This window comes from Rhamphochromis longiceps, linkage group LG22, assembly GCF_057381845.1.
Source record: "Rhamphochromis longiceps isolate RC_006_pf linkage group LG22, R_longiceps_female_GT1.1, whole genome shotgun sequence".
Taxonomy (NCBI): domain Eukaryota; kingdom Metazoa; phylum Chordata; class Actinopteri; order Cichliformes; family Cichlidae; genus Rhamphochromis; species Rhamphochromis longiceps.
Window position 1 is genome coordinate 2,609,105 of NC_140577.1, and position 23,751 is coordinate 2,632,855.

The window sequence follows — 23,751 nt, forward strand, 5'->3', positions numbered from 1 at the left end:
AACATAAAAATAGTTTTAGTGCTGAAACCTTATCAAACTTGGAACTGACACAATTTGGTCCTTTTATCAACCACAGCCTGATCTTTATTTGCACTTGGTTGCCGTACATTTCTTCCACTTCACTCACACAAGTTGATTGACCCGTTAAGCTCAGCTGACGGGAGCGGCACTAACATTGTCATGCTTGTTGCAGTGTCTCTGCTATGAGCCTCTTTTCACGCAGCTTTCTTCTACACGTTGATGTGGTTCAGCTTCCCATTTGGGACTTTGTTTCGTTTTCACTTGCTGAGAATTCGGCATGGAAGATTTAATCATCAGCAATCCATCATAGACACACATGTAGGGTAATGTTATTTCATCTTATATGTGTGCTGGGAGCAGGACGGCTCGTCCTCACTGTGCCTTCGATGGCTCTGAGGAGCTTAAAGAGAAGGCAGAAAAGAGACATAAGGGTGTGACAGAAACATGTCGGAGAGAAGACGAAGAGGAAAGGAGGAAGGCATCGGGAAGGGAGAGGAGTGGTGCATTGCAGTGTTCACCCACCCAGCCAACTCGTGTGTTTGCTCAGTATACTTGTGAGGGCTCTTCCTGATGATATTCCTTCCAGAAGTTAAAGAGTAAGCAAGTCCACAATACACGATATTAAAAGACAAGAATTTGCTAGTCAGGATATTAAGAAGTGAAGAATTCAGGAGAGGTTGAAGTCAAAGCTGGAGAGGAATGTGGTTGTTGATGGTCTTCACATGTACAGGAAGGCGAGCGCTGGCGTGTGTTGGAGGAGCTGCTGGATCTCCAGGCTGCCAGGCTGAGTTGTGGTGAACTTTTCCCCAGGAGGGAGTGTTCTGTCTGGGGGAAAGAGAAGATGACCATCTGGCGCCTGTGGAGCTTCTGCTGCGCTGACAGTCAGCTCCCCGACACCCTGCCAGAGTGTCCCTGAGCAAGACACTGGGGGTTGAATCCCGTCCATTTCTGGAGTTGCTGAAATTGCTTTATTAACTTGGTTAAGTTATCAAATGTGTTTGCCTTGTTTTCAGTCTTGAATACAGAAGGATATTTATTTAGCTCATGTTTTCATGGGTTTGTTTATCGAGTGGCTGTGTGGGAGAAGGTGCAGCTACCTTCTTTGTCCTTTAATAACATCTCAGATTACACAAAGTAACAGCGAACTCTGACTCGGCTTAAATTCACAGAAGAATGTCAGCCAGTCCAAGATACTTGGAACAAGCTTTCTACCAAGTAAGCTGATGAAGAAATCCGGTGTTGTTGTGCGCTCACACTAAATATTATCCAAGTCATCATTTGTAGAAGTGCAAAGAGTCAAATGCAGGAGTTTCCCTTAGCTTGTAGCAGCTAATGCAGCGTGGCTGTGATGGTGGTGTAGATTGCAGCTCGGCACGTCTCTAGAATCTCTCATGAATGTTCACCTGAGCTGAGATCTGGGTGACTTTGAGGACAATGGATTATTCTGAATTCTGGATCATGCAAAGCTACTCTAGCAGACTCCAGTGGTAAGAAAATCACAGCTGTACATGAGTGGAAGGGCTCACATTTGGATGTATTTTTGATGCTGTGCAGATCTAATGCACGAGCGAAAGATGTCAGACCCACACAGAAGTACGAGTGCTCTGCAGTTCAGTCATTTCGACAAGGTGTGTGTGTGTGTGTGTGTGTGTGTGTGTGTGTGTGTGTGTGTGTGTGTGTGTGTGTTTACATTCTCCTAGAGATTTGCTCCATATAACACAAGCTGATGACATACAAGTGTTGTATTCATCAGTTGTTTTTGCTATCTTAGGTAAGGGGAATAATTCTGTTTGTACACATTTAGCATCCCTGCTGATTATAAACAGGATAAGTTATAGCTTGTCAAAGCTTGTGGTTTGTGTTTACCTGTTATGTTGAGGATGGTGGTTGCATGTTTTTACTATAATCCATTAAGGGTTTATTACTTGCTACACTCAGTGGGTGCTTCCTTAGGGTCTGGTGCTGGATTGGACCTGTGTTGGCCATCAGAATGACCTGAATTCTTCATGGCATAGATTCAACAAGGTGCTGGAAACATGTAAGATATTCTGGTCTAAAACCACGTGACAGAATCACACAGCTGCTGCAGATCTGTCAGTTGCATCCATCATGTGAATCTCCTGTTCCTGCCTCGAAGGTGCTCGATTGGATTGAGATCTGGTGACTGTGAAGGTCATGTTCAAGAAACCATTATGAGATGAACTTTGTGACACAGCGCGTTATCCTGCTGGAAGCAGGCACTGGGTACACTGAGTACTCAGACAGCCTGGGGCATTTAAATGATACTGTGTTGGTACTGAAGGACAGAACCTGTGCCAAAAGAAGTGTTCACATCACACCACCAGCAGGAGCCAGAACCACCAATAAAAGGCAGGATGGATTTACCATCAAAATGTTGCAGCAGGATCAAGACTCATGAGACCAGGCGGTGATTCTTCAGTCGTCTGTTGAGTCTGTGAGAATTGTATCCTCAGTTTCCTGTTGTTAGCTGAGTGCAGCGGGCTCGATAAGGTCTCTGTGCTATAGCCAGTCTGCTCTAAGGTGCGACGTGTTGTGCGTTTTCAGACGCTCTTCTGCACACCTCAGTTTTCACTGGTCAGTATTTGACTCGCTGTTGCTTCTTATCAACTCAAAGCAGCCTGACCTTTCACTTCTGTCTTCTGGTATCAACAAGGCATTTGCTCCCAGGGAAACTGCAGCTCACAGGATATTTTCTGTTTTTTAAACCTTAGAGATGGTTATGAGGGGAAAGTCATCACTTTCTGAAATACTCAGACCAACCTGTCCGACACCAACAACAACGTTCAGTCCTTTAAATCACCTTCCTTTAACATTCTGATGCTCAGTCTGAACTTTAGCCGCTTGTCTTGATTACGCCTAAATTCATCGAGTCGCTGTGACTGCTTTTCGAGCAGGTGAAGGCTTGTAGCTAATAAAGTTGCATGTGAGCATCTATGGTATTGATAAGGTTTCTTATTTGGAGGAAAACCTGTTTCAGCTTATTTAGAGGTTAAATAAATAGATGATAGGCAGAAACACAGGATTTACAAGTGCAAGAGCTGCAAGGGTGATTTTAGTTGTGAGTTTGCGTCATGTTGAAAGTCTTCCAGTGATCTGCAGCTCCCGGTCTGACTGACAGATTGTCCTCTGTGTCTGTGTGTTTGCTTTCAGGGGGGACCCGGGACATCGGTTCAGCCCTCACCAGGATGTGCATGAGGCATCGCAGCATCGAGGCCAAACTACGCCAGTTCTCCATGTGGGTAGATCTGTGTGTGTGTGTGTGTGTGTGTGTGTGTGTGTGTGTGTGTGTCAGATGAACAGGAGTGGCCTGTCCTCCCAGTTCTCCATGGCAACCTGCTCCTCTGCCTGCCTCAGCTTTTAGATCCTCCATCCTGGTCCATCAGTCTCTGACTCAATCTAATGACATCATCGTGGCTGAAAATAATTATCCAGATCGTTTTTATAAATACACCCTCGTCCATCTTTGTGCCGCCTTCTTTCTGCTTTTACGAATCCTCCTTACACTCTTCATCACTCATGTTTTACATCCACGTGACCGCAGAGTGCAGTATCAGCCCCAGTCAGTCCTGCTGTGACCACATCCTTTCACCAGCTTTCTTTCCAAGAGCCTGTAAACCTCACCTACCGCTCCTCCTGATCAAAATCAGCCTTCCTCTTTTTCATTTTGCCTTCGCTGCATGAGTCCATTAACTCCACCCGTATGAAAGCAGAGAGTCTGAGAGATTGAAGCTGTAAGATGGGACCTCCAGCTGACTCTGTGAATAGGGATGCAGTAGCAGGAGGATGCAGGGTTCACCTCTGTTAATAAAGTATGATGTGTCACGGCAGACATCCAGTTATTTTCTATATGGCTAAGCAAAGCGTCCCAGATGCCCTTCACCCAACCACCTCCCCCCTCCAGCTCCTCGGTGGGGAGGTGTTTCCTGGCCACATGGGATGTAAAATCCTCTTATTGTCACATTATACAGTATCAGGCTGATAAATCTTAAATAAGTGGCCGTGACCTCAGCAGTCATTTAACTTGGGAATGAAAGCTAATTGGTCCCTTTTCAGGGTTTTTATTCTCTACTTGTAATCACAGTATTTATTCTAGACCAACGTTTCTGAGACTGTGAGGCTGCTGCTGGTGTGCAGATGACCAGGGGGAAACACAGGAGTGAAACTAGTGTTGGACTTCCTTTTAATGCTGGACATATGCACAGCAGCTCATGTAAATCCCAGTAAATATGACCTCATAATATCTAATGGCTCCTGATCTCTGTCAGCCTTTAATTACTAAATGGAAAAATGACCTCAGAATAAATCCTCTTACAAACTGCTTTATGAATCAGCTCTCTTCTTCATTCAAGAAACTGAATACATATGCTTGTGTCAAATTATTGGTAAATCCAAACTTCTTAGAAGTGGCATCCTGGGAATGATCTCCATGCACCAGTTTACTGGTGATCGAGCCCCAACGGAGGCAGAGAGGCTCATGCATGCTCCGGATGCTGTATGCACACTTAAATCTGATCTGTATGCTTAAAAATATCAAGTCCTTTGATTTCTGCACGTGCGTCAGTTCTGTTAGGAAGAAACCGCTGCAGCTAATCACTCTGCTAATGATGCCCACACACACATCTGCATTAATTCCCCACAGATTTAATCCGGCCTTCATCTTTAATTTGATTTGTGTTGTGTGGTCTTTGTTATTGTCTGCAAAAGGAACAGATTTAACCATACGTGGTGTGTGTGTGTGTGTGTGTGCGTGCGTGTGTGTGTGTGTGCGCGTGTGTGTGTGTGTGCGCGCTTTCAGGGTGTTTCTGGACTGTCTGATCAACCCTCTACAGGAGCAGATGGAGGAGTGGAAAAGAGTCGCCAACACTCTGGATAAAGACCATGCCAAAGGTTTCATACACACACACACACACACACACACACACACACACACACACACACACACACACACACACACACACACACACACACACACACACACAACCTCTACATGCATCTCAAACTTCACACGCTGTTTGCATTCACACCGTGTTTGTGTGCGTTTTCCAGAGTACAAGAAAGCCCGTCAGGAGATCAAGAAGAGATCATCAGACACTCTAAAGCTGCAGAAGAAAGCTAAGAAAGGTTTGTCACGTGTGGGTTCACTGCATAAAAAACTGCGGCTGAGGGGCTGCGATATTTTGCTGCAACTTGAAACTGTTTAAATTAAACACTTTGTGGTATTTGTGGGAAAATTCAATCAGTAGTTGTTTTATAGGGTGTAACTGGCATGGAGCAATGTGCAGATGTAAAAGCTAATATCATGTTTTTATGTGTTTCCTTTGGCGTCCCATCATGCTTTGCTCGTCCAGCTGATGTTTTCGGTAAGTACACACCCATCTATCCACCTTTCTAGCTCTTCTCAATAATGCAAAAGGCTCAGGAGACTGGTGTTTTCCATTTTTACTTCTCCAATGTTTAGTCTGAGTGGTTTTAATATTTCAATAATAAAAAAAGTGTGTTAAAGTTTTCCACGATAATCCAGAGGGCGAGCTTAGAGGGTTGTGAATATATCAACATGGTGAATATGAGACAGTCGCACTCTGACACCTCCAGCTCAGTTTGAGTTTGACATCCAGCCCACTTCGGTCGGCTGAAACATGTTCCCACGCTGTTTAGACGTTTGTGTGACTCACACAACAAAGACTAGAGGCACACCGAACGAGAGTCTTCAAAGGAAATATTTTCATGGCTCGTTCAGTAAAACCGTGTCAACCAGTGTGACTCAGTCCTGAACGCAGCACACGACAGGGTCAGCACCAAATGTTTGGGGTTGTGGAGAGGCTCAGTCAAGCAAGGGAGTTCAAACATCTTGGAATCTTCTTCACATGCGATGGGAAGTCGGAGAGCATTGGATTGGTGAAGCCACTGTGAAGAGAGCGTTGCTCAAAGGTGCACCGTTCGATTTACCCGTCCATCGACTCTTCACCTCTGGTCATAAAGTCTGGGTAATGACTGAAAGAGTCATGTTGTGACGCCTCAGCTGATTCGGATTCAGAGTAAACAGACTACAGGTGTGAAAACGTCCTTAGTTTCATCTGAAGGGTGGGTGGGCTCGGGCTTAGCGATAGGGCGATGAGCTCGGACATCTGGAGGAATCCGGAGGAGTAGAGCTGTCGCTCCTGCAGCGTCAAAATGAGCCAGTTAAGGTGGCTCGGGCTGAATAGATTACTTATCTCATCTGGAATAGGAATGCTTTGGGAACCCCCAGAGGGAACTGGAAAGTTTGCTTAGGGTGCCGCCACCATGACTTGACTTCAGATAAGTAGAAGAGGGCGGGCGGATGAACGGACGCTGACAGAGCTGCTGAGGTTATCCAGCATGTTTGAGGTGTGATGAAAAAGTTTGGAAAACAGCTCCATAAAGACCAAAAGCCCTTATTAATGTAAAATGAACTGAGCTCCTGTTCAGCATCGTTTTCTCGGGCATGCTTCCACGCTGATGCTATTTTCAGATAACAACCTGGAGGTCCACGTTAGCGACGCCCTCAACAGCTCCATCTAACAGCAGTGAACACAGTACGTGCTGAATCCTGTGTAAAGCACCGTTACCTGTGCAGACTGCGATTTCAACCGAGGACCTCAAACTTGAGAGAGCAGAGATCGATGAGGATCATTGTAGATGATGAGAGCTATAACACAGCCGATATCAGTGGTCTGTCTAAATGCAGTGATATCAGGATATTTTTTGATCATTCACAGTTGTAGATGATGCTCCTCCAGGGTCAGGCTGTTAATGCAGAGTAAACCTCTTATTTGCAGGCTCTTAGAGCTGATAGCATGACCGCTGACTTGACTAAATTGTTCTAAAATAACTTTTAGGATAGCATGAAGTCCAGTGGAATTACAGGAATGTGATGTGGCAATATTACTTCTTCACTCTGCCCGCTGAACTCCAAAGGACTACGAGTAAACACCAAAACAGGCTCTGCTTTTAGAACAAGTAGTCCCAGTCTGAGCAATCGCACTGAAACGAGCCTTATTATGACTGGAAACAAAAGCTCGTTGTTGCTGCCAACAAAGGACTCGATGGTTTCCAGCTTTGAATTGAGCTTCTAAGACAAAACAAACAGGAACCAGGGTTGACCCCAGAGGAACCTCAGATGTGGTCAGACTGCTTCAGTCCTCAGGTCCTCCCAGCCTGTTATTACTGCACGAGAGGAAACTCTGCACTGGAGTGGATGTCACGAGGGAAGAGGACATGGAGAAGTTTCAAGGAAGGAAAAAAAGAGGTGGAGGAACTTGAGCTGGAATGAAATGAATGTAATGACAGGAGACTGGAAAATGAAGGGAAAGCGCTGAGTAAGAGTTAATATTATGAGAAACAGATTGAGGGAAACCACCTTAAGAAAGGTTTTTTATTTATAGCGCTGGCTTTGAGCACGGGAACTCGGAATGGATCGAGTTTAAACAGGAAAAGGTGAAAGAAACTGTTGATGCGAAGCTGGAAACAGCACAGCTGGTCTAAAGCGGTGGGTCATGTGTGAGGTGAGCTCCAGTACCCCATCATAGACACCACCATGTAGTGCTGAATTTAATTGGGTGTTATGGTCCTCTATAGATTTTATTATAGTATCACATGGGATCCTGGAGTTGCTGGAGTTTGAAAATCCAGTTTTGTAGCTGACAGTTTGCACCAGTTTGTCTTCATGTCTCTTTTAAATTCAAATATGTGGATGTGTTTTGTGTGTGTGTGTGTGTGTGTGTGTGTGTGTGTGTGTGTGTGTGTGTGTGTGTGTGTGTGTGTGTGTGTGTGTGTGTGTGTGTGTGTGTGTGTGTGTGGCTAAAAAAATTAAAAACCTAGCAACTGCAGGTATCCAGGGTACAACAGAAATAATGTGCTGCTTCGTTGAAGGGTCACCACCGCAGATCATATTCCACTAGCATCTTGTAAATCTTCCCTTTTACTCTCATTCTTTATTTATCCAGGTGAAAAGTGATTTGTGATGAGATTTAAATCTAATTTCCAAGAGACACCTGGGCAATTGTCTCCACCCACTCCACCTTGCCTGCACTCTTGTGCATTGACCTTTTGCTTTGGGTGTTTGACTCCAGGTATTTAAACTCATCCCATTAAGATTTGAATTATTATTGCATCAGTTCCCAATAACAATTATCCGAAGGAATCTTAAAAATCAGAGAAAGTAAGATCCTACAATGAGAGAGCGAGAGAGAGAACCCGAATGACCAGGCGATGTCTTGGCGATGGCAAAAACTCCCTTTTAACAGGAAGAGACCTCAGATCCAGGTTCAGGGAGGGACAGCCATCTGCAGCGACCAACGAGGGGCGAGAGGACAGAAAGACCATGAACCGGTTAGGTTATTGGGTTTGGTAAATGCAACGTTCTCACGCAGACCCCTGATTGCATTACAGTGGAACTCCATGTTGTCCAATCCTTTGGAGTGCACAAGCTTGCAAAAAAATCTGTTGTCTTGGGATTGTGGGTCTTCTCAGTTTGACCTGTATCGAAAAGGCTACGCAAAGGTCAACAGAGGACACGAGGATGAGGAGAAAAGAAAGCATTCAGAAATGTCTCGATTTAGACAAAAAAGGAGGCGATCGTGAGATAAACAAGAACATAAGAGCGATGTTCTGCCCGAGACATCCTGTTTGTTTGAATTCTGTGGGAAACCTGGAATTACGTTCACATTTCTGGAAGCAAGTCTTCACCATTTCTTTCCTCTTTATCACTGAAGCCTGTGCTTGGAAAATTCTTACAGAGAGACGGCGCGCGTTCTCCCGTCTATCAGCCCGACCACAGAAGCCGGCCTCGGATCTCGCTGGAGGAATGAGGAACTTTAATTGCATGTTTATGTCTGTCCTCAAATCCAGAAGATGAGATTACCAAACGATCGCTTTAAAGAGGAGAAACTGAACCCCAGAGCACCATGTGGAGGGGGAAAGACAGCAGTTGTTAGGAGTGAAATTAGCTGATTAAATGTGATCTCGTCACACAAAAGTGAACGTCGCTTTGAGGTTTAGAAAATTGCTGCAGGCATTTTTCAGTCTGCTCTGTCATGTCGTATTTTCATGACAGCAAAGTCAAGAAAAGACTGAGTAATCACATGTTGGTCTGCCTGCTCTCTGCCGCTGTGGGCCTCGGCTGCAAGCGGTTCATGGCACTGTCCGTGGTTTTAACGAATTGGGGGTGCAGGGTGCATTTTGGAGGGGGCCTCGTTGTTGATGGATTAACTCAGATTTTGTTCTCCAGTGAGTGTTTAAGGAAGCAGGACAGTCTGAGGAATCAAAATAAACTTGCATCCATGGTAATGATTCATGTCATGCCACATAACGGTTTAAAAGCTGTTCTCTGGACATGACAGGAAGTTGTCTTAAAGCAGCGTGCTTGGGTAACTTCTTGCATATTTCAGCAAGAAGCTGAAACATTTCAGATCCATCACTAACAGAAGACACCAAAGCAGCTGTTGACAAGCTAACATCCTCTAAAGTGTAGCTGTGGGCTGATGAAACCAGCAAGGAAAGAATTCAGTATTGCACAATGCATTCATTACATGTTATAATACAGCAGTGCAGAAATATTAACTTAACAGCCTCGGGAGACCCGGGTGGCCTGTTTCCAATCTGTGCCGCTATACTCATTGTCAAAAATGGTTCTAAACTTGCTTTCAGCCAACAGCCAAATAAAGAAGGAATAAAGCTGCATTTAAGACTCTGGAATTCTTTTCTGAATTATTCCTATCAGTGAAAGTAAAGACCTGATGCTGTTTTTCAGAGAATCGTTTGGTCAGTAGATCTGGAGGTGGTCAGGTCTGCAGCATAAGTTGTGAACTTTCTTCATAAGATGGAAATCACAGGGTGAAACCTGAAGTTCCTTCGCTAAGCCCTGAATCCTGTTTCGTAGTACGCGGGCAAATGGAAGAAAAGAGTAAAATACGCCTGGATGTAGTAATGACTCACCAGGGATGATCTAAGTCGCCTTATACTCCTGTTCAACATTTCCACATTTCCAATTGGAACATATGAATTTACCAGAATTAACGTGTAGCGTGCTAAGATCCCCAAACACCCGACATATTCAGCGCTCCGGGAAACCCACACCCACAATAGCTGCTCTCGATCAGTCAATGAAACAATGTAAAAATAGTTCAGCTTTGCTCTGTGTCACAAAGTAAATTAACTAATCCAATTACAGTCGCTGTGGGAGATGATATTAAAGCAGATACAGACTCCAGCTCATCAGACTCATGTCGCAACGGCCGTGTCGACACGTGAAATCAGTTTAATCTTCTGTGTATGAAACCGCTTTAGTAAAGACTTGGAGTAAGGGAGAGTTGAGACATTTGGACAGAGTTAAAAAATAAACCAGAAGCATTTCATAAAAGCAGCAATGTAATTTCAAAATGGCAAACATTATTAATGTGTGGTGTGTTTTCAGTGGGATTCCAGTGGTTGTTTGTTTCCAGCTGACTGATCGCCAGAGAGAAAAGACTTGTTTGAGACTTTAATGTGGTTAATGGTTGGTGGGAGGCTCTGACTGTTGTTTTTGAAGCCACTGAGTGATCGTAGTTTCAGAGCAGGCTCTGCTCTTTGTAGCTAAAGTTCTGTTCAGTGAGAATTGGATTTCACAGATGGCTGATAATCTGGCTGCAGCTGTGAGGCTGCCTCCTCTTTAGTTCTGTGTGAGTTTGTTGATCTGAGCCAAGATGGACTGAAGTGATTGCATTTTGTTAACGCCACAGAAACGGTTCCTCTGCTCATGTGTAGGTCTGCAAGAGAGAGAGATTTAGAAAACTCTGGTGTTACCTTTGGGTGGCTGCTTAAGTTTAAAAGTTTAAATCAGCATTTTGAAAGACAACTTTTTCTTTTTTTGTGTATCGTTTTGATTTTTAGTTACTTTTTATTGCAAATAGTCCCCATTTCCTTTCTTTTTAGGCTATTTTATGCCTTAAAGATACTTCCTGTGACTAAAACTTTCATCAGCAGAGGGCAGCATTTTTCCAGAATGTTTGTTATTTCTTCTTTTCTTCATTGCTTGATTTCCACAGGAGGTTTTACCTTGTGCCCATCCCCCACTGTAAAAGAGAATGTGTTTTAGTGACGGGCACAAACTTTGGAACAAAGCAGGCCCAATTCAAACTTTTTGTTCTGTAGCTTTTGCACCCATTCACAGGTCTAGAGACCGGTTGGCAACTGGTCACTAGGGAAAAATGACTATTCTCCAACTGGTTGGCAAGTGGTTGTGAGGGTCTGCTTGCTGTTTCTAGTTGAAATTGGATGCAACGAGGTATGTGCACGTGTTTGTGTTCAGGCCGTGGAGACCTGCAGCCCCAGCTGGACAGCGCCATGCAGGACGTCAGCGATAAGTACCTGCTGCTGGAGGAGACGGAGAAGCAGGCGGTGAGGAGGGCGCTGGTGGAGGAGAGGAGTCGCTTTTGCTGCTTCGTGTCCATGCTGCGGCCTGTCGTGGTCAGTGATGCATTCAAACTGTTTATGCACAACACAGAAAGATGTTTGGAGCTCTAACTACAGTTACGCAGAAACTCTGCAAGCCTTTGAAGAAACACCTGGCCCCCTTAGATTTGTATGTTTATGCTTTGCTGGACGTCAGCAGCTGCAATCCAAATGTAAATCTCTGACGAACATCAACTCCTACACCTTCTGTGCTGCAGCTCTCTCTTTAAACCTCCTGTGGAGCAGCTGCTGTGATGACGTCAGTCTCAAAGCTGTTTTTTGTGTAGAATTTGCAGCTGATGAATGTTTGTGTGTCTCAGGAGGAGGAGATGTCCATGCTGGGGGAGATTACACACCTCCAGACGCTGACAGACGACCTGAAGATGCTAACCATGGACCCACACAAGCTGCCCGCTTCCAGTGAGCAGGTACTCGTGGTGCTGTGAGGGGTCGTGTGACCACACAATCGAACGATTTGTCCTCTGTTATAAATGTCTCAGTTTCAGCCCCGTTCTGTACCGATTAAAATATTTCAGAAGGGTTTTTGATTTAAGCACGTTCAGTACACCTTCACTCACTCTACCCGCTGATCAGTGGTAACCTCGACACGGAGTAAACACGCCTTCCTTTGACCTGACTGCACACAGACACCTTCACAGAAACATCATAGACGATTCACAGCATTTTTTTCTCTCCAGGTAATCGTAGACCTGAAGGGCTCCGAGTGCACCTGGTCCTACCAAACTCCTCCCTCGTCACCAAGCACCACCGTATCCAGGAAGTCCAGCATGTGCAGGTTAGTTATGTGGCTGCTGCCAGCTGCTTATTATCTCAACAATAGAGGGAGATAAGGTGGTCTGCTGAGAGCCTGTCCTCTGCTGCCTCTCTGTGGTTAACAAGTGGAACTACAGCTTTTTTTTAAATCATCGATTTTTTTGAAAGTTTTGATTTATCAAAGAGAAATAACTCCAGTAAATGTTATTTTACCATCATGTCTTATTACTCAGAATATTTCATCTGCCTGACTCATTTTTCGGGTTGATTGTTTATTCTTTCATGTGATGAGCTGAGATTTTAAAACAGAAAATCAGCGAATGACTTCAGAGCTTCTCAGGTTTCCTTCTTTCTGACATTTATTTGTCTCCTCCCGTCCGGCCCACAGCAGCCTGAACAGCGTGAACAGCAGCGACTCTCGCTCCAGCGGCTCACACTGTCACTCCCCGACCTCCCACTTCCGTTATCGCGCCTCCTCCTCTTCCTCCTCAGTGCTGCCCCAGCAGACCCCTGCCCGCCTCTCTTCAATCTCCTCACACGACTCTGGCTTCATCTCTCAGGACGCCTACCAGTCCAAATCCCCTTCACCGATGCCCCCAGAAATCCTGCAGGTAACAAAAGTCGCGGCTCAGTGCTTTTAGTCATCGACTCACTGAGAACAGACGCCAAAAATAAACCAGTGAGTTCTGTTTATGATGTCTGCGGATGTTCCCCAGTTCCTACGATGTGGTGTGTTTGTTAGCTGGAAGCCACATGTCGCGTGTGCGTGTCTCAGTAACCTCAGAGAGATAGAAACCATCTATCTATCTATAAACTCGAGGTATCGTCAAATTTAGAGCCATGTCTAACACTCATAACAACAACATCATCTTTTGCTGTTACTTGTTTAAAAACAAAAAAGTCAATCTCGTCGTCATGTTGGAGAAATGACAAAATCCTGAACGAGACCAGGATATACAGCAACGACATTCATTCAGACGTCATCTGCATCCAGTCTTGTTAAGCGCCTTCAGGGTACAGACACTGGTCAGTGTTTACGTTGTCGAGCCTACACAGGCTTTATTTTAAATAGATCAGTTCCTCTCGCACTCAACGATCCTGGTGCCCAATCAGGTGGAGGTGATGATATCGCCCCTGGCTCTAGCTGTGAGACGCCTCAGGCGGGAATTGGAACTGCAGCACCTGCTTACCACTACGCTACCCAGCTGCATATACATACATGTATATACATTTATATATAAAACACATCATAGGCACTACTCGAGTTAAGCTATTTTAAATACGATCATTTTAGTTTTAGTGCTGTGCCAAGATAATTTACATTAATTAAATATCCAAAGACAGAGCGTGAAGGTGTCCACGGTCTGTTGGTGCTGATGTTTTTTCAGCAAAGATAATTAGGACGTAAAGATTATATGTAGTCAGTTTGTTTGTGCTGATAATTTAGCACATGAACAAAATGACAGGATGTTTGTGTGTGAGAGGAAGGAGACGTTCAGAGTGCGACAGCCTGCTGTGTGCTTTCATCTTCACCTCACCTCAGTAACCCAGCGCGCTGTGACACTGATCAGCCATGCTGCTATTATAAAACTTTAACCAGTCATGAATCACATAATAGAAGAAGACACAGACCTGAAGCTTCAGCCTGCGTTAGCTCTGTTTCTGATTTTCACTCCAACATGACTCACTGTTAAATATAATGAGAAAATACTAGCAGTAGTGCTTTAAAAAAAAAAAAAATCATAAAGTTGATAGTTTCTCTTTCCACCTGCTGAACCGGCTTCTGCTTCGTCTTTGCTCTGTTTGACCTCTGACCTGGGATCAGTGTTTGGGAGATTACAGCTTCTCATTAAATGTTTCATAGATTCACTCCTCCTAACACATCCTAACCCAATTTCACTGCGCTTAAACCCGTCTTAATCATTTTAGACGTGCAGAAATCTGAAAACTGCATGTGCATTAATGCTCCCCAGCACTGGTTGTCCTGCTGTTCTAACCTGTTTGTTGCTGCTTCCTCTGCTTTTCTCTTGTGTCTGTGTTTTGATCTGTTTTCTTGGCTTCCCTCTGTGCTTCCTGCAAACTGCTGTCTCTGTGTGCGCTCTGCATGGCGCTGCTGCAGTCGTGCGTCTCTGCTTCACCCTCTCAGTCTGTCACTGTGGGGCCTTCCTCGTACTCCTCTTCTTCCTCACCCTCACACCCCGAGCCACGCTCTGGGCAGCAGCAGGTGAACACGTAGACACACAATTGTGTTAGTGTTTTGTTGTTCTTGTTTTTCCAGGTGAGTCGTGTGTCAGCTTTTATTTTTGAGTGATATGAACGGGAGCCTTCATGAAGCACAAAAAGCCGACTGCACAGAAACGTTTCCAGCTGCTTAACAAATCCAATTACATTCAGTGCTCAACACTGGCAATGAATAAATGAACAATTAAAATATAATCTAGTGTTGGCTGAGGAGGAAGAAATATTCCAGGTTTGATTGGCAGCCTGATAATCATCAACATCCTGAAAACTAAGAACAGCACACGATGTTCACTCCACCGTGAAATGGATTAAAAGATTACTCGCATGTAAAGGGAACCCAGCTCTGTGAGCAATAAAGGGACCAAAAACAAACAGATTTCCCCTCAGGTTTGTCAAACAGAAACATTTACAAAAGCCAAAGAAATCCCAGTCTGGTCTGTTTATGGTCAGAGTGTGTCAGGGTGAAGAGGTCAGGTTACCTGGTCATTTTACCAGGTAACTGTTCAGAATATATGAGATATTTATATGATGAGGCTCTCAGGCAAACAGTTATTCTAAACTTTTTAAAATCAATATTGAGTCGACATGTTTGATTTACTCGTGAATGCACAGTTGGGACTGAGTGACTTTGATGCACATCTCAGCTACGTCACTAAAACAGGAAACGTGCAGTGAAACCTAATGAACATCACCATATGGTCCCCAGTGATGGTTCATAATTTAGTTGGTTATCAGAACTTATGCAGGGCTCTCGTCCTCCTCCTCCGGCGGGGCTTCACATGGATAAATTGCCAAAACAAAAAACACAACAAAGATCGACTTTCATTATATTTGCTGAGATGTTATTGGCTTAAGTAAAAGTATCTTTAGCGTAGAATAAAATTACTCTGTTGCAATTAAAGATGCATAAATGTGAAATACAAATGTGTAGGGAGTATTTGGGTGGCATTAGTTGAAGCGAATTTTTGTAAGACTACAAATTCTTTTCATAATTGTTTTGCAAAATCTCAGAAACTGGGAAAGGCCAGTGAAATAAAATACTGATTAAAAAGTGAAAAAATCATCTGCTTCAAAGAAACTCCAGATGAAATCGTCAGTGCTATAAATCAGGATGTTTGATGTTTGGATGTGTATGAATGCTGGGACCTCACTGCCGCCCAAACATTAGCTTTTTCTGCCGCATGAAGCACCTGTTTTTGCGCTCATGTCTCGTGTTTTCACTCCTCGGTCGTGAGCGTCATCTTTAATTTTTGAATTGTTTCTGCTTCTTCATTCATTCACATTCAGTTGACAAATGGTTTTGACCATCACGGAGCCCAGGACCCCCACCTCCACCCTTCATACTTCTCCTACTCCTCTCCCACCACCACTACCACCACCTCTCCCATCTCCTCGCCCTCCTGTTCGTCCGTTTCACCCACGTGGCCGTGGTCTCGCTCAGGCTGCGGCCAATCAGGAGAGTTCCTGCCTCTCAGCCCCTCGGGGCTTGGAGTGATCCCATCATCCAGAGTCCCGTCCTGGAAGGTTTGATCCTCATTCTCCCCGATGTCCTCCTCTTTTCTTTGAGTTGATCTGTGTGTTATTTTCTCTTCTTTCTTGATGTCAGTTCATTCTCTCAAAAGTTTCTCATTTTCCAGTCAATTCAATTTAGGATCAATTTCACCTGATATTTTTGTTAATTTTATTCCTGCTTATCTTTAAGATTAAAAATTGAAACGTAAACTTTAAAACAACATTGATTATCACTATACAGAGAGCCTTGCTTACCTGTGCTGGTGACAGGCGTGAGTTTTCAGGTTGTCCATTTTTCAGGTACTTTTTTACAAAACTCCTCTCACCACCAGGTGGCAGCATTTTACCTAAAAGCGTTAGCCTAGCTGTTCAGCCGAGAACTACAACTTCTACTTTCAAATGTACATAACTTCTAATCCAGTGTTTCATAGCCTGTAGCCTTGTTGTGATAATGCAAGCTCGAATAATTCTGAGATTTTTCATGTTGTGTTTGGGGCAAATCGGATTCTTCATTCATAAAGCTGAGAATGCAGCCCGGTCCTGCAACACCCACCGGACAGAGACGCCTTTAACATGATGCCATAGCTGTTTCCTCACATTCTGTCGACGGGTTCATTCAGATGTCAAATTGAATTGTTGCCCACATGCTAAATGCATTTAAAGTCTTCTGTACATATGTACGAATCAACCACAACATTAAACATCTGACTAATTTTGTGTAGGTCCCTGTTATGCTGTTAAAACAACTCTGACCTATAAGGACCACAGCGAGTGTTCTGTGGGGTGACTGGCTCTGGGATGGTGACAGTCTGGTCCTTTCGGCCCGCTGGGCTGTGGGACAGGGTGTCTGCTCTGGTGTTCTGATTGGATTTGGGATATAAGGACTTTTCCTCAATGACTTGTTCTTGTGGCGTATCCTCTCCTGATGGGGGAGGCAGCTGCCGTTGGGGAGTGTCATTGGAGGTTTTTGTTTAGGTGGGCGGTATGCGATAAAGTCCAATCCTTATGGACACCAGGACGCAAGTAAACGATCAGCGTCGATTCATTTCACCTGTGTGTGGTTTTAATGTTGTGGCTGAGTTGTAAACTCCAACTTCACTGGGAGGTGGAGGCATCCAACTGCAAGGCTGTGGTTTACATTTTTACAGTTTATATAATAGCTTCTACTTTTAAAGGCGTGTTTTGAGGTGCGGCCTATAAAATGGTTTGGTTTGCTTGCATAGACCTCTGGTGTTCTTGCAACAGTTTCCAAATGTTTGCTCACAGCAGCAAACATGAGCATTTTTGTCATTTCTATAAAAGAAACATCCCTCTGTTCATGCTTCTATTTGGACGTTTGACTAATGGACAAAATTAACAACAATATTAAAAAACTATTTTACTGTTATTGATGATATCTTCCTGTGTAGGATTGGGCCAAACCAGGCCCGTACGATCAGCCCATGGTTAATACCCTGAAGAGGAGCAAGGACAGGAGAGAGACTACAGATCCCAGCAGCCACCAGGGTGCTGATGTAACCACACCAGGAGAGGAGCCAAACAGGGGCAAAGGAAACAACACTTCATCATCCCCCAAGGTCGGACACAATGACCAGCAAAATGCCAAACAAGTCCTTGAATAGAAAGTCACATGACTAACTGGGAGCATTCTGATTGGACAGACGAATCCCAATAATTCACATATTCCCCTGTGTGTGTGTGTGTGTGTGTGTGTGTGTGTGTGTGTGTGTGTGTGTGTGTGTGTGTGTGTGTGTGTGTCTGACTGACAGGTGGACAGGGAGACCCGTGAGGAGCTGGCCAGAGCTCTGGCCCGCGGCCTCCAGCTGGACATCCACGGCTCCAGCAGAGATTCCCTGCAAGGCTCCAGCGGCTACAGCAGCCAGACCAACACACCCTGCTGCTCAGAGGACACCATCTCCTCACAGGGTAAACGTACTTAACTTACTCCCACCAGATTAATTAAATACAAACTACTTCACAGTTTAACTCCAGCAAAGGATGCGTTGCTGCTAAGCTCAGCACTAACTTTATTCAAATGTTCACTGGACCCAGAAACAAGCCTGAATTGAATCACTGAAAAACAAACTTCTGTTGTGTCTCTTCTGAACGTCTCAAATCTCGCTCTGATCTAAACTCTAAACAGAAAAAATCTAATTAAAGTTAACGTGAATTAAAAAGACTTTAATTATATAATATCTGGGGAATGCTTGAGATCATCAGCTGACTCTGCTCTATTCAAACAAATTCTGTTATCGTGCTAAATTCTCCCCCCTCCTGGTCTCTGTAGTATCGGACTGTGACTACTACTCTGTGGGAGCAGATCAGGAGGTGGAGCAGCAGTCCTCAGACTTTGATAAATCCTCCACCATCCCGAGGAACAGCGACATCACCCAGTCCTACCGCCGCATGTTTCAGTCTAAACGCCCTGCTTCCACTGCTGGCCTGCCTTCCAACCCCTCTGCTGTAATCACCCCGGGGGTTGCTACTATCAGACGGACACCGTCCTCCAAACCCAACTTGCGACGACCATCCGGGGGCCTCAACCTGGGCCCCATCCCCATCAAGCCCCCCATGATCCCAGTTAAGACTCCCACTGTGCCTGAACACCCTGGATTCCCCAGCAAAGCAGCGTCAGAAGACGGCAACACCCCGCGGACCCCGCTAAGCCCGGCCACCACTCCTCTGTCACCAGGCAGCAACGGGTCATTGTCACCAAAGTCTGTCCCTTGGGAGATCCAGCACATGGGCAAGGGATCGGATCCTCCAACCCCACCTCCACAGCCCAGCGGTCGGTCATCAGAGTGGGAGCGTCGACCCCTCCCAGAGCTCTTGGAGGAAACAGAATACGCTGAGGTGGAGGACTTTCTGGTGGCCATCCGACGAGGCGTCAAGCTCAAGAAGACGACAACCAACGACCGATCAGCACCAATGATTCACTGAGACTGCAAAGGTTGGTTTGACATGAGCCATTTTGTGTCCCTGGCTGAAAATACTGTTGGAAGGGACACAAAATGGTTAATGCTAAGTAAAAGCAAATCGCTATGACATCAAATGGATGCCAGTAACAGGAGGAAGTTGCCCAGAGACTCTGATTGAGGATCATTTTAGAAATCTTGTCTTTTAGCAGTGATTACAAAAAAATGTGCATTTTCACAGTTTGGCCAAAGAGTAATAATATTTGCATTTAAATCAAACAAAGACCGAGTCCATTGTCAGCTGGGATCGCCTCCAGCCTCACCTGCACAGGTGCACAAGGAGAAATTTTAAGTAAACTTTCCACAAAGTGTTGACTGGACTTGTTAAGCACATCTCCCTTTAAAATCAGTTCTAGTTCCTGCGCGAGGCCGAGCCAGGAACTCTGATCCGAGATCGTTTCCTCAGGGCAACTTCGATAACAGAGCGAGGGAGACGGGATCATCCTGACGACCGAGAGACGCCTGGACAAGGTCGACCTTGTAGCAGGAAAAAAGAGGCTTAAATGAAATGAAATCCTAATGTTGGGGAGAAGTGAAGGTAGAAGAAGAGAACACTTCTCAGACAGACGACGCTGAGCTGGGAGGAGTGATGGAATATTTTCGAAAGATCAAATCATTATTTGTATGTACATATTTCTATTTTGATGTGTTTGTATGTTTTACACCCTCGTAGTCTCCCATTTCCACTAAAGGTGCCAAAAGCCTGTGTGCTGAATACGACTTACATATTTAATGCTGGATTTTCTTTATGTACAAACATGAGTATGGTGTTTGACAGAGAGTTGTACTTGGACACCACCTGAAAGAGGATTTGTATATGTAGGGCAGCGTATTGAAGAGTGGCGTGTAACCATTCGCAACTAAGGATTTTCTGTTGTTACAGTAGACTGACCTGCATGTATTCAGTTTGCCTCAGTATAAATGATCCTTTTGCCTCTTAAACCGAATAAGAAAACCCCGGCAGCAGGAGAGGATCAGGAACTCTGGATGGAACAACTCGAGGTTAAGGCTGCTGTCCAAACAACGTCCCGGCTCTGAATTTCTAAGCTGAAAACAATACTGCAAGGTGCCGTTGGAGGTTCATTTCCTCTCACTGCGATTCTGTGCTTGTCAAAAGCACTTTGTGAAATTTGAGCAATTTAAAAATGCACAAAAATACAGAAACACCATTAGCAACGCAGCATGGCCACAGCGTGCGTCAGCCAACACTCCAAGTCCATAGCAGTGCAGTAACAGAGGCTACCACAGTTTCCTCCTGTGCTACTGCGTATCTGTAGTAAATACAATCATGTGGATTTGTGTATTGGTCTGGTGTAATAGAAGTGTGCTGATTTAGGAGGCACAGATTTAAACAGTTGTGGATGTTATTTTAGTGAAGTTACTGCTCGGTCAGTGCTTAAATTATTGGCCTGTGACCTGATGTTTAATGCTTAATATCTAAAACGCAGAAAATCTGGTCTATGTTGTATAACTCAGTCGTAGTTAGCACTTTTTACTAAATACTGAAATGTGCAGTGTGCACATATTAAATTGTGTGTAAGCCAGAAATGTGTACAAGTCTAAGGATAGCCGACTTCCCAAAAATGCCAAATGACTGCCCTGAAAGAGCAAGACGGTTGAACACAGTCACTTTGGAAGGCTGAACGTGGTCGGTCGACCCCCCCAGTATTCTGCCTACAAGTATAAACGGTGTCATGTATAAAAATCTCTAAAGAGAGGAGATGCACAACACGCTGGTTTGGAGTTTAGCTTGTTTTTAGTCCCAAACTGTTACTTACTAGCCTAAAAACACCAACTGTTCAGTGTGTGGAGGTGTTTCAGGTGGTGCGGGACACGCTGTGGTAACCATGTTGGAGGTCCAACACTTTATACAGCTATGAAGTCAAATCCTTCACACGCTGATCCACAGAGTGCCGTTCACGTCTTATTCATCTTGGTCCTGAAATTGTTTCCAGTTCAGAGACTGCTCGAAAAAAAATGAACAAAAGTAAAGTCAAATTATTATTAACGCCCACTTCTATTTGAGCTTTGATATATCATCACTTAGAAAAGTGATTCTACGAGTAGTCCTGTCGTGCCTCATCGTATTTTACAAAAATTAAGATCTGATGCTAGTGCACGACTGCACGAGCTCATCCCATCAAATTTAGAGATGCCATTAAAAATAACCAACAGCTGTCAATGATTGGTGAGAACAAAGCTCTAATTGATGTTTTTAAAAACACTGAGCCTCAGCTGCCTGTGGACCTCCAGTGACACCACACGAGGCCGACGTGACCCACCAGGAGATCCTCTTAGCTGCACACAATCAGACCCTGCTGCATACTAATATGAATATAAGTCCAGTACGTATGTATACTTTAACTGTACTAGCTTGTTAATACATGTCAGATTTTAGCTGTCAGCAAGCTGAAATACACTAAAACTCCCATTTCTACCAAATAGCACTGCTAATATGTAGTCACCACATAATTATTACGTGCTTTAAGCATTTATTAATTTAAATATTCCCATCTTTTTCGTTTGACCTGTTGAGCATATAAAACCTATTAACGAGACTATATTTAATATGCATGTCGTCTTTCGTTTGCTTTGTTTAGCTGAGCATAATGATTTATTAGCCTGCTTCTCTCCTCTGTTGATCCAACTCTTCTGGACCAGGATGCAGTTTAGATTCCTGCAGGATGCAGAAACGTTTCCTGCTGTGTGTGACGGTTGTTTGACGCCCTGTACGACGACCGAAGCCGGCTTCGTTTTTAAAAAAAATCCAGGCTCATTCTCCTGTGCAGGTTTACAAATCCAGTCGTGTGTGGCTGACGCGATAACAAGCGTATGAAGCTGAGTGTTTGAAGACTCTGTAGATGTTTGTCATCGATGATCCGAGTGAGGCCGACACACACTGAGGATCAGAGGAGCGTTAGAATTCCCGTCAAAGCTGGAAAATGATTCGTTTAAATGTGTCACACATTCAGAGCGCACCGGGTTAGAAAAACCAAGTTAGATGAAAAGCCAGCGACCCGGTCCTCAGTGTGTTGAGACGCCACTCTTGTCCCCGAGCTGTAAACACAGCAGCTGTCAGTGTGTCCGTTTAACCCTTTAAACTTCAGCCTTTCATTTTCAGATGAGTTGCCTAATGTCTTACCGTATACGCTTAAAGAAGCTCTGGGTTTGATTTCTTTGTATGATACTCCTCCTTCAGGTGCTCTCCTATAACTATGAGGTTTCCCTCGTGCATTTCCTCAACAGATTTTGATACAGCCACTTTATTTTATGGAAAGTATCAGAATTAGAATTTTGGCCCTTAGATTAATTATCACCATAGTCTCGGGTGCACGTTTTACAAAAAATGCATTTTTAGTCAGTTATCATTTATTGCACAACAACAAAAAGCCTATTTAAAAATATTTCAAATATCTTTCTTGTAAGTTTGAAGCATTATGATTTATTCTGTCAGATGTACACGTACTGTGGTGGATTCTCATTGTAAACGTGGCCACAGATTCAGATATGAAGTCAGTGTTTGTTCATGTCGGCTTTTTATGCTCTCAGATCTTTCAGGCACTGAGAGAGACCCCTCGGCACGTTTAAGCCCCACCCACCTGCCGTTGAGCCTTCTGTTTGCCGGACCCATCCAATCAGCAGAAAGCTGGCTTAAAGGTATCTTAAAGAGGGAGGAGCCAGAGTGAAAAATGCATTTTATAAATCACAGATTGAGGCCTAAACTTTGGGACAGCAGTCCTTTACTTCCCCAGTTTGCTCTTACGATGGTAAATAAAAGGCGGATTTTAAGGCAAACTGCAGCTCTTATTAATAAAAAGACTTTAAATTAGACTTACAAAAACAACCGCGTACAGTGTGTCAGGTAAAAAGTCTGCTCCAGTTCTGATTTATAAAAGTTATTATCAGCTACGCCTTCGTAGTGAAATGTCAAAAACTAAATCCGTTAAAAATTCAGCAACGAGGTTGAGATCAACAGCTTCGCTAACATCACTCACTCACTATAATAATCACTTTAAGCCGATGTACAAGTGAGGTTTAATTTTTATTGATTTTAATAAAAGTAACTGCACATGAATGTAACTTTTTACTGACAAATTTCCCACTAGCCTTGAACTCAGCATGGCTCCTGTAAGAACAGCAGCTTTTCTCCATCTCATTTCAGCTGTTTTTTAAAACCGTGAGGAAACAAACAGGTTTTATTAAAATCCTAAATCTGCAGCAGCTACAGACCTTTCCAGCGCTGTGACGAACTCACTCCTGCCTGTGGTGCTAGAAGTAAAAAACCTTTTTTATTTAATTTTTTTTACTACTTTTGTAATTCTGTAAATTCTGCTTCATGTTCCTGAATATTAATCATCTTTTTCTATGTAAACCGGTTTTTTGTTGGATCTTGGCTGTAAAATAAAATCGTACGTTCGATGTGCACCTGATGACGAGGGAAACCTGCGCTTTGCTTTTATCGTTTTTTGTTTCTATTTAACTTCATGAGGCTAAAGTAGGAAACCTTTAGTTTGACTGTGAGCTTGGGCTTAAGATAAACGATTGGTTATCTTTGGTCCTACTTTTTCATGCAAGACGTTTTGATTGTCCCTTAATAAACTTATCAAGTACTGACAAATAATTGAGTCTATTTATTCATTCGAGGTTGTTGATGCTCCAAATCACGATTTTCATCGTTTATTTTGTAAATGAATCAGCATCCGATATTACGAAAATCAGGTTTCTTATTCTGATAAAATGATTTAACCAGAGGAAGCAG

At 44.0% G+C, this 23,751-nt stretch overlaps 1 protein-coding gene across 4 annotated transcripts in view; it reads left to right on the forward strand.

The window, feature by feature from the left end:
- LOC146643080 (protein MTSS 1-like) overlaps positions 1 to 19,340 on the forward strand; it is a 66,775-nt gene extending 47,435 nt beyond the window's left edge. For 2 of the 4 annotated variants that reach the window (XM_085396315.1, XM_085396313.1), the window contains 12 exons: positions 3,193 to 3,277; positions 4,838 to 4,929; positions 5,089 to 5,163; positions 5,391 to 5,402; positions 11,348 to 11,505; positions 11,811 to 11,918; positions 12,189 to 12,286; positions 12,653 to 12,875; positions 15,793 to 16,029; positions 17,427 to 17,594; positions 17,787 to 17,943; positions 18,305 to 19,340. In XM_085396315.1, the coding sequence (XP_085252441.1) occupies positions 3,228 to 3,277; positions 4,838 to 4,929; positions 5,089 to 5,163; positions 5,391 to 5,402; positions 11,348 to 11,505; positions 11,811 to 11,918; positions 12,189 to 12,286; positions 12,653 to 12,875; positions 15,793 to 16,029; positions 17,427 to 17,594; positions 17,787 to 17,943; positions 18,305 to 18,957 (2,031 nt within the window). In that variant the 5' untranslated portion in view covers positions 3,193 to 3,227 and the 3' untranslated portion in view covers positions 18,958 to 19,340. Of the gene's footprint in view, positions 1 to 3,192; positions 3,278 to 4,837; positions 4,930 to 5,088; positions 5,164 to 5,390; positions 5,403 to 11,347; positions 11,506 to 11,810; positions 11,919 to 12,188; positions 12,287 to 12,652; positions 12,876 to 14,410; positions 14,489 to 15,792; positions 16,030 to 17,426; positions 17,595 to 17,786; positions 17,944 to 18,304 lie in introns of all 4 variants that reach the window. The other 2 variants (XM_085396316.1, XM_085396314.1) reach the window with 2 other exon arrangements.
- The last annotated feature ends 4,411 nt before the right edge of the window (positions 19,341 to 23,751 follow it).